The sequence below is a fragment of the Triticum aestivum genome, chromosome 2B (assembly GCF_018294505.1).
Source record: "Triticum aestivum cultivar Chinese Spring chromosome 2B, IWGSC CS RefSeq v2.1, whole genome shotgun sequence".
NCBI lineage: Eukaryota > Viridiplantae > Streptophyta > Magnoliopsida > Poales > Poaceae > Triticum > Triticum aestivum.
The window spans coordinates 146,807,322-146,817,930 of NC_057798.1; the positions used below are offsets into that span (position 1 = coordinate 146,807,322).

General features: G+C 48.8%; 1 protein-coding gene across 4 annotated transcripts; it reads left to right on the forward strand.

Moving 5' to 3' along the window:
• Window positions 1–4,230: 4,230 nt before the first annotated feature.
• Window positions 4,231–8,599, forward strand: LOC123043975 (probable protein phosphatase 2C 65). 4 transcript variants are annotated; one of them, XM_044466592.1, is made up of 5 exons: window positions 4,254–5,337; window positions 7,336–7,467; window positions 7,558–7,931; window positions 8,010–8,070; window positions 8,144–8,599. In XM_044466592.1, the coding sequence occupies exons 1-3, from the start codon at window positions 4,429–4,431 to the stop codon at window positions 7,918–7,920; spliced, it is 1,404 nt and encodes a 467-aa protein (XP_044322527.1). In that variant the 5' UTR covers window positions 4,254–4,428; the 3' UTR covers window positions 7,921–7,931; window positions 8,010–8,070; window positions 8,144–8,599. The 4 variants fall into 4 exon arrangements, with proteins under 4 accessions (XP_044322528.1, XP_044322529.1, XP_044322527.1 ...); XM_044466591.1 differs by having other exon boundaries at window positions 4,259–5,337; window positions 8,010–8,065; XM_044466593.1 differs by lacking the exons at window positions 8,010–8,070; window positions 8,144–8,599 and having other exon boundaries at window positions 4,231–5,337; window positions 7,562–7,898.
• The last annotated feature ends 2,010 nt before the right edge of the window (window positions 8,600–10,609 follow it).

The following is a 10,609-nucleotide window of genomic DNA, read 5'->3' on the forward strand; positions in this document are numbered from 1 at the left end:
ATTTTGAGGAGCCTATTGGGCGCCCCTTTGATTTCCGAACACGCCCGAACGCATGAGGGTAAAATGAGATTCGGCCTTGTAGACGATCTTAAGCATTTGTTCGATTCATTTATATATGCATTGTAGCTCGTACCAATGCACGAGCGTTCTACTAGTAAGGTTTAATCTTTCATTTTTCCTCGCACCACCCCTTCATCCAACCTTTTCCTAGGATAATCAATCACCTTAATTTACTTACCTTCTAAACAAATTTACTTATCAAACTTCTCATCAAAACTATAAGGTAAATCACGAGAAAAAATTGATAAATATTTATTACACGATCATACTAAAATGGACAACTAAATCACAGACTAACATACTAGAAGAACGCCCGTGCATTGCAACAGGGCCACATCAACTTTAAGAGTTCAATATTATGACATTGGCGACCTTTTTTACCATCAAATCCTCACACACACACACACTCTTCCCCTCCCTCTTCCTCACTCTCTCTGCCTCTCTCTCTCTAACACACACACACATAGCCTATTCTCCCCGCCAATAAGACTTACTCAATTGGCAATAATGTGTAGACTTGTGGTGAGCTTGACTGAACTAATGGATAGTGTGATATATTCCCCAATCATTTAACAATGAAATTTCAGAAATAGGAAGATTATGTAACACTCAAGTCGTTAGCTACAGTGACCTCCCCCTAATGATGCCATGTCATCAGGCTTGCTAAGACAAACTACCAGTTGATAAAAATCAAAGCCCAATTCAAATTTAAAATAAAGTCAAATAGATTATTTTGTCAAACAGTAAAACTAAAATGTTCGCCATATTCTATAAATTCCACTGATCTTTGACATGTTGAACCCAACATTATTTGACAAAAAATTAAATCTTGTCAAATTAATAAGAGGTCCAACAGTAGTTAAAATAACCAATTAAATATAAACCTAATTTTATGTATTTCCTTTTGGCCCCAAACTTTTTGTGCCACCTAAAAATATTGTGCTCGAATTGTGTGCATAGTTTCACAATTAACAAAATTCATTTAGTTGATATAAGAATAAATAGAAAACGGTGTTAAAAAGGAGAAACGGATTAGAATACATTAAAAACCAAAAGGACGATGAAAAAGGGGATCCCCCTACCCCCCGGGCCTTGCCACCGAACCGGCCCAGTGGTCCAGTCCCTGCACGGGCGTCTTCTCCTGTTCCCCGAGCTCGTCGCTATAGAGCCGGGCTCCCGCCCGACCACCTCACCGGCATCGAAGGGGAATGGATAAGGGTGACGCCCTGCCTCCCCTGCCCCCATGGCCTCACTCCTCCTCGACGCCCCCTCCCAGATCCACTTCTCCCCCTCGCTCGCTCGATCCCGGTGATCTAGACAAAGTCATATGCCACGACCACCATGACCGACCCCGTCCACACGGCCACTGTCCTCCCTGCTGGCTAGGAGCTTGTCGAGGAGCTCCGAATGCCTCCGCTACTCCTGCGCCAACGAGATCAAGTCCAACATCCCCAGATCGACGTCGTTGCCGTCTTCCTCAACCTTCGGCCACCATGACATTGCCGTTTGATCTGCGCCGCCCCGAGCTCCCTTGTCTTCCCCTAGGGTGCCATTGACACCACTGTGATCTCCTCTTGCCTTTCCCTAGTTTACCCTCTCGTTTGCTCTCGTTAGGTATTTCGCCGTGGCCGAGAACCGCCGTCCATCATTGCCATTGCAGGGGTAGCCACTGAGCTCCTTGGATTGACCCCGTGGCACATGCCCGAGCCTTCAGCTCTTCTTCCGCGTCGCGGGGCCACTCCCTCTCTGGCTCTCCAAGCCCACGCACGTGCCACACCGCGTCCGTCGCGCCCGCCGTTGCCATCACGCTCGCCACAGCCACCGCACCACTGTGCCCAGCGCGACGCACACCCTGGTCGCGCGTCACACTCTCGCTGGCTGCGCTCGCCCCGTCTGCTGCAGCCTATCCCTTCGCTCACCCCGCTGTCACGCCCCTGCCTCGCGCCGCCTCCTGTCGCGGCCATCTTCTGCCGGCCGCCCCTTAGCCACGCCGGCCGCATCTTTGCCCCCCACCATCGGCCGCTCGCCTCGCCTGCTGCATGCTTCTTCCTGCTGCTATGCGCTGCTCTACCACTGGTACGCTGTTGTGCCATGCCCTCGACACCGTCGTGGACAAACGTGGCGGAGGGATTGTCAATGGAGTACGAGGAGGAGGTGGCGGAGAAGGTGTGGAGAGGCAAGAGCTCTAGGGTGGCGTCAGCTGACTATGGTGGAGGTGATTATGCGATAAGGAGCCGGAGCGGAAGGAGAGGTCACAATTGGAAAGAATCACAAAAAAAATCATAACCCGGAGATCTCATTCCAAAAAAATGCTAATATCGATGGAGGGGTGATTTCCTTCAATAGGTGGGAAACATAGGAAATATTGGATGTTATCAAGGAAAGGTAAAAATTTAGGAAAGTTAGGATTTTGAACTGATTTCTATGCAAATGAGGTTTTATTGTTTGGTAACATGATATCAGTACCTGCCTGTTTGTGACGTGTCTGATTAGAAAAGTTTGCAAATGTTAAGAAACTATTTATTGGGAGGAAAGTTTGTGACGTGTATGTTATTTGTTTCCTAAAACAAATTTCACTAATGAGAGAAATCGATTGATTTAGATAAGTTAGGAAAGTTAGATTCAAATCTATTATTTGTTTCTTAAAATTTTGTTATTTGTTTCCTAAGACAAATTGAATCAATAAAAGGAATCGATTGATATGAATAATTTAAGGAAGTTAGATCCGTGATTTGTTATATGTTAGGAAAGTCCTGATTTTAATAAAGAGTGGAGAGAAAAATAAACCGATGAACCAGGATGGGAGGGGGTGGTGGGAAGAGAGACGGGAAAAAATCAGCGAAAATAAACCGTGGAGACTATTCACCAACTGCTCCAATAGGAGTAGAGATTAGAATATATCCTGCTGGAACGCACCGACATTGTCCTAGTCTATTTTTCTATCTATCTATCTATCTATCTATACTTACTTACTTAAAAAGGAATGCAAGGTTTCATGTTTCACTTTTCTTTCCACCACGCCTTCACTTAATTTACTTACCTTCTGAACCAATTTCACTTTAGTTGACTTACAAAATTTCTCATCAAAATATAAGGTCATCATGGGTAGAACTTGATAAATATTTATTTACACAGTCGCATTAATATAAGCACTCGTAATGAAACTTTCCCCGGATATTGTGATCCATATTTATAACCCGTTACAACGCACGAGCATTGTCCTAGTGCACAATAAAAAATTGAATTACTGGAGCAAACACAATATTAGATTATGTTTTTGTATTTCACCCATCTGGCAAGTTGAGGTGAACCCTACGATAAAAAACCTACTAGTTTGTGTGAATATTTCCCTCCCGCCGGGAAATCTAACTAGAGAATCGTCCTGCTTGGCATTCCATAGAGACCATATGCGCAGACCTGGTATATTTTCAATAGTATCCCTCTTCTGAAAAAACTAACCCAAGACCCATCCACCTTAGGGCATCTCCAACAGCTCCTATCTAAAAAATAATCACCATTTACTGGATGCTGGGTCAACAAACCCTCCCGAACAGTTCCATAAATTGACCATAACTTTAGAGGATCCCGTAAAATTGGTTCTTTCTTCCCGCTAAAATTTTGGCGGGACAGTAACCACCTAAAACCTCACCACGCCCTACCCTCAATGCCAGAATCTCGCGGGAGCGCCGCCGCCTCACGCCATCAGCCACTTCATTGCCTCGTGCCGCCCTTCGCTGGCTGTCGTCACGAGTGTCATGGATTGACGGGCCATAAATTGACATTATCTTGAGATTGACGAAGTCGCCATAGACGCCTTGATAGTCGACGAGAACGTCTTCTCCCACTGAACGCACATCGCCGAAAGCCCTGGAATAAATTCAGAAAAATGCGAGCACCTATGTCTAGGTCTAGGACTTAACCCTGGTGGGCCGAGGATATCGCTGCCCTTCTAACCATCCAACCACATGTTGGTTTGCTAAGGGAGCTGTTTTTGGAGTTTCTCTTGGAATGCCACATAGCTAATCCATTTTCGACCGCATTTACTCCCGCAAGCCAAGTGTATGGTGCTGATTTATACAAAATCTCAAAGATACACAAGCTGCCAGGTGGCACAAGCCTCACTCTCACCCTCTTCCCTTTTGCAGTCTGGCCTACGGGCAACAGGAAAACCCCCAGCATTTTTGCGCCGGCCATCGCCACTTTTCTACACTCCCGTGGCCGCGGTGTGGAGTCGCGTTTGAATCATTCAATTCCATTCCACCCAACCTCTCCCATCCTCCATCCTTCCCCTCCCCTTCCATTCCTCCAAACTCCCATCCCCCACCCCGTCCATCACGCGCCCACACCCCCAAACCCTAGCCCCACGCGATGGGGTGCGCGCACGGCAAGTGCTGCCTGCCGCGGGGCGACGGCGGGGGGCGGCGGGAAGGCGGCGGCGTGCCGGGCGGCCGCGGCGGCTCCACCCTCGGCCGCGCCGCGGTGCCGGGCGCGGGCCTCGCGCTGGAGTACGCCACGCTGACGGTCGACGGCCTCTACCCGGACTCCCCGGGCCGGGAGACGCAGGACGCGTACCTGGTGGCCACGCGCTTCGCGGGGGACCCCGATCTCCACCTCTTCGCGGTCTTCGACGGCCACGGCGCCTGCGGGGCCGCCTGCTCCGGGTTCGCGCGGGACGCGCTCCCGCGCCTCCTCCTCCTCGCGGCCGAGGACGACGGCGCCGGCGGGAGCCTCCTCAGCACGGACCCCGCGGGGGCGTTCCGGGCGGCGATGATTGGGGTCAACGAGGAGATGCACGCGGCGCCGGCCGTGGACGACTCCATGAGCGGGACCACCGCCGTGGCCGCGCTCGTGGCCGGCGGCGCGCTCCACGTGGCCAACGTCGGGGACTCGCGCGCCGTGGCCGGGGTCTGGCGCGACGGCCGCGTCGCCGCCGAGGAGCTGTCGTGGGACCAGACGCCGTTCCGCGCCGACGAGCGCGCGCGCGTCAAGGCCTGCGGCGCGCGGGTCATGTCCGTCGAGCAGGTGGAGGGCGTGCGCGACCCGGACGCGGAGGGCTGGCTCGCCGACGAGGGGGACCCGCCTCGCGTCTGGGCCCGCGACGGGCTCTACCCGGGCACGGCCTTCACGCGCAGCCTCGGCGACCTCGCCGCCGAGGGCGTCGGGGTCATCGCCGACCCTGAGGTGAAGACCGTGGAGATCACCCCGGCCCACCTCTTCTTCGTCGTCGCAAGCGATGGCGTCTTCGAGTTCCTCTCCAGCCAGGAAGTCGTCGACATGGTGATGATTTCCCCCCTATTTAATTTCCTTGCCCCTTTGCGTTCGCTGAGGTGATCCATCTGGAAGTTAGTGTTTTACCTACCGTATACAGTATTCTTGGAAAGAAATTCGTACTGTGTGCCTGTAAACTTCTAGTGTGGTGAAACTGGTTAGCAAGTAGTAGTAGTAAATTGGTAATTAGCAGGGTGCATTTTTGCTTGAATGACTCTCAGGCACAACACCAGTTACTCATTATATTGATCCATGTCTGATTAACTAGAGCCTTGATTTAAAGCTTTGGATCTTGGAAGTAGCCAATGATAGTGAACCAACTTCTAGTGTGGTGAATGTAGGCAGCAATTAGTAAATTGGTAATTAGGAATGACTTTCAATTACAACACCAGTTACTCATATTTGTTGATTTGTTCGATTAACCTAGAGCCTTGATGTAAAGCTTTGGATTTGGAAAGTAGCCAATAGTAGTGAACCAACTGGCTTACCATGAATTCCCATTCCCTCAGTAGCACGCATGAATATCATCCCTGGCTTCCATGCATTCCAGTTTCATCAGTAGCACGCATGCTTATTAGTATAGCACATAGGAGTTGAAATTTATTGCTTTGTTGTTTTTCTTTTCTTCATATTATAACCAATGAAAAAAATAGCACGCTACAGCAAAATAGCGCCGACCTCAAAATATGCTATTAGCGTGCTATATCGTGCTATAACGTGCTATTAGCGAGACGTTGTACACTGATATATTTAGCGAGGCAATTCTCAATATGCTATAGCATGCTATTAGCGACGCTATAGCGCGCTATTTTTTCCAGTGATTATAACTAGCTGAAAGTTTCTTGGCATGTCCGCTACTACCTTTTATGAGCTAATAACATGTAGAGCAACTCCAACCATCTCCCCTGAATTTGCCTCCCAAAACCCCATTAGGGCTTATAATATGTTGGTGAGCCAGTAATGCATACGGGGATACCTAAAACATTCACGTATGAGAATATTGACAGTCTGCAGAGTGCAGAATTATTTCAGCCTTCTACGATTATCGTGGAGCTATATTGCTATTTAAGGTTATGAGCTTACTATTGAGTTGTTGGGAATCTAGTAAAGATGTATAGACAAGTGGGTACAAGGAATTGAAAATAACTCGTGGGGTCAACTTTTATATCCAGGAAACAAATGCAAATGGTCCTGCATATTTTTACTCCATTCTTGTGTGTACTAAAAAGCTACTCATTCAAAAAGCTGGATGTGTAGGTTGGTGTAATGATTATGAAATGGTCAGGAATTTGGGGTTGATTGATGTTGCCATTATGAAAGCTACCACTCTAGATAAAGTTCTGCATAAGTGGATGTACCTTTACTGAGTAATAGATGAATAGTGGACTAGCATCTGAGCTGTATTGGTGAATTGACTAATCCGAAATGTGTCCAGCAAAAAGAACGTGATAAAATGGACTGAACGTTCATGATTTATTATACTACTTTCCTGTTGTACTGCCGATGAAGAAAAAGATATTGGCCATTTTATTGGTCTTGGAACTGACAAGTCACTTCAGAATTGACTGCTGATTGCTGAATCACTAGTGATGTGCTTGCATGTTGTCAATTCTGTTCTGATTAACATGGTCTGGAGTTCTTAATGGGATGGTCCCCTGTAAACCCTCTCTTTTCCTTTCCACCACTTCCCTAACTAGTGCACTTAAGGAAACCAGGCTGGTAACAGCCTTTATGTTCTTCCAAGTTCTTTCATCTTTCCTGCGCATGATGCCCTCCTTGTCACAGTATGCATCTCCATGAAGTGCACCCATGTGCGATCCACCATATTGGTGTGATCAAACTATGATAGTTATATTTTAGAGATATATTTTAGATGGTGGTCTCATTTGAAGTCCTTTAGTATCAATCTCATGTAAAAATGTATGTGGTTTTGCTTGCTCTGGTATGCCTTTGGTGTTCTCTGCCTCCATGTCCGAAATGCTATAACATTTGTCTCAATTGCTACAGGTGGCTATGCATCAAGACCCTCGAGATGCTTGCGCAGCAATCGCTGCAGAGTCATACAAACTATGGCTAGAGCATGAAAACAGGACAGATGATATAACAATAATCATTGTGCATATCCGGGATGCTCAAAATGTAGGTGCACAAACCTTCGATTATTTAGGCGTAATGCCATAATTGTTGGTGGCTTTGCAGAAATTCATTGTGTTTCCAAAATTTACTCAGTCAGGTCCTGCAGGGAGTGACAAAGAGAACTCCAGCAGCACCGGGGCGTCGATAGCATTGCACACGGTACAGCCAGAACTACCTGTATTTGTACCGTCGGAGCTACCTGTATTTGTACCGTCAGAAGCAAGTCACCTGAACGGAGTGGCTGCTGCTGAACTGCGGCGGCCATCCTCTTCTGGCTCTCCATCGGAACGACGCCTCTCATGTGTCGCTCCTTCGCCTACACACCCTTTATTGGAAGACGGCAAAGCATTGGAAGCTTCCAGGTCGACCCAGATCGACATTGCCATATCCCAGCCAGTGGAAGCTTGGCATCCAAGGGAAGGTGGTAACAAGCTAGAGCGAGCAGTCTCCTGCTGACCATGCATGAGGTAATGTCACCAGTCTCCTAACTGAGAAATGGCGTAAACGCAAACAAGCTCATATTAGTTCACTCTGTTTCATTGCAGTCCTCTTCTAGCTTAAATCTCACAACAGAGCGGCAGCACACCCGTCGTCATCCTCCGTAAGGTCTCGCCCTTATCTAGTTTCTTTTATTCGTATTTCTGAACCGGTTTGCTTAGAAAGCTTGACATTTTTACAGGGGGCTGACTTCCCGAACAGTGGGTGTGATGCAGGCTCTCGATGTTTGTTCTGCGCGGTTGCAAGTTGCTCGTGTTTTCTTAGAGCACCTGCTGACTGATAATGAAAAAGGATTCTGACCCAAACAGGGTCGTTTAACATAGGGATTGATGGGCTTGAGCATGTGGCATTGGACGCCGCCAAAGAGTTAACTGGAAATGGAGTCAAGTGTCAGATAATTTGTATGAGTATTTGTTATTTATCACATCATTTTAAGTTGGTGCTTGCAGACTTGCAGTCATATGGTATGAGCTGCGGTGCAGTGTGGATACCACAACGAATAATTGTCGCTTCCTCTTAACTGGAGGGAGGGGTCTTTGTGAGTTGGATATCAGTGAGAAATGCTCAGAGCTTACTGAAAGAAACACGTTAGCTTTATTCCAAAATGCTTATGGTTGCCAGAAGGGCGAAAATTCCATTACTATGCTTGCTCCTAAAATCTCTTACTTTGGCTAGTAATTTACTCCTTACTTTAAATTGGTTACAAAAATAGCAATGACTCACTAATATGTAGTAAATCTTTGTGATCTAAATTGCTTTCAGTAGTTAGTATTTTTATAAACATGAACCTAATGACATTATCACACATTTATAAGTATGATTTTCTGTTAAAAAGTTTCTTAACAAACTGGAATGTCTTAGAGCCACTCCAACGCGACGGAGCCAAACGGACGTGTGCTTTGTCCGCTTTTCGTCTGTTTTGGGTTGGCCGCACGCTCGGTGTCCACCCTCTTTTCAATTTGAATAGGCCGTGTGCCGGACGCGCGCGACCCATTTCATGTTCGCGCATAAATTTAAAAGACCCGTGGCCATAGATCATGCCAGAGGCCCTCCCATGCCATTGCCCAAAGTTCATGCGGGCGCCATGCCGGCGGCCGGCATACAATGCCAGCCTCCAAAATAACCACCACACAATTCATGCTGGCGCATTTGACAGCGGCCGTCACACATGCTAACACACAAAAAGGGGCAGGAATTCGACCACGCCATCTCGGCCGTGGTCATACCAGCACACTTGCCGGCATACAAAAAAGATGACACTCTCCTCCATAGACCACTCGTCGTCGAACTTGAGCATGTCGGCCTGCATCTTCTCGAACCATGGCCTCTTCCTCGGCCTCACGTTTTCAGGTCCACCTTCATGATCTCCCCCCCCCCCCCCCCCGGTCATCATGCTAGCGAGCGCCGCTTCTTTCGCCTTGGTCCTGGCATTGGCGGCCTCGATCTCGAGCATCTTGTCTTGCTTCTCCACCTCCATCTCAAGCATCTTGGCTTGCTTTTCGCATCGAGCTCAAGTCTCGTCCTTTGGATCTCCATGAAGGCGTTCATTTGCTCTTCCTTGTCTTGCCGGCGCCTCTCCTCCTTTGTATCCTTGCTCATCACGCCCTCCACGGTGGCAAGTAAGGCCATCGACGCCGCATCATGCTTGTTCTCCTTCTTGGAGTTGGTCTTCCCCCGCGGACGTGGCTTTTCGCCCTCCTCAAGCTCGTCCACGGCTTCCTTCCCCTCACGCGCCATGATGGCGGCATATTGCGCCTTGAACTTCTCCTCCCCGTTGATGACCATCCAACAATGAGAGAGGTTGAAGGACTTGCCATTTGAATGCCCCCAAAGCTTCGAATGCCTACAAATGAATAGCATGCAAGCATATGGGCAAATGGACATGCAAGCATAATGGAAATGGATGCAAAGAGGGGCACATGTATACTATATCTTTCATGTCGACGTCGCTCACGGGGCGTGCCTTGATGCTCTCATGGGTGGCATAAAACTTGATGCACTCTTGTTGGATCACCCTCCATCTCTTTGAGAGGGACACCCACCCACGCTTGCTTTGCATTTTGATACGGCGCAAACTTCTTGCGTTTATGGTACTCACGATGAACAAGAAGCCAAAAGGTTGATGCCTTTTGTTCGGGGCCGACCTTGGGGTCTTGCCCAATGTCTCTCCAACACTCACAAAGGAGTTTGTCCTCAGATGGCGTGTATGCCTTCGTCCGCTTGCTTCTGCACTTCGGCTTCGCCCTGGCTTGGTCGTCGCTTGTCCTGGAACAAAGGCTCCCCGTCGATGTCCATTTCATCCTCTTCCTCGAGGCGTAGTCCTCCAGGAACTCGTGGTCGAGCGGGAAGCTGCCCAGGCCGAGTTGATCTTGCATAAAGGCGCCGTCCATGCCACCTTCATCATAGGTCACCGGCGTGAATGGCGCTCAGCCATCTTGGCTTTGGGTATCCTCAGGATCGCAGGTAGCCGCGGCGGCACCGCCAACGGAGGCAGCGGCCACCCCACCACCTTCGAAGATGATGTTCTCGATGATGAAACGGTTGGACGTTTCATCATCGCCGGCCGCCGGCATTCTCTCGAACATGTTGCGGGCATCGGGGAGCATGTTGGCTGGCATCTCCTGCGGGCGTTTCCTCGCCCCTTCGG

Coding starts and splice junctions, on each gene's coding strand:
- LOC123043975 (XM_044466592.1), top strand. CDS start 4,429: ATGGGGTGCGCGCACGGCAAGTGCTGCCTGCCGCGGGGCGACGGCGGG. Junction 5,338..7,335: donor GCCAGGAAGTCGTCGACATG/GTGATGATTTCC, acceptor CAATTGCTACAG/GTGGCTATGCATCAAGACCC. Junction 7,468..7,557: donor ATATCCGGGATGCTCAAAAT/GTAGGTGCACAA, acceptor AAATTTACTCAG/TCAGGTCCTGCAGGGAGTGA.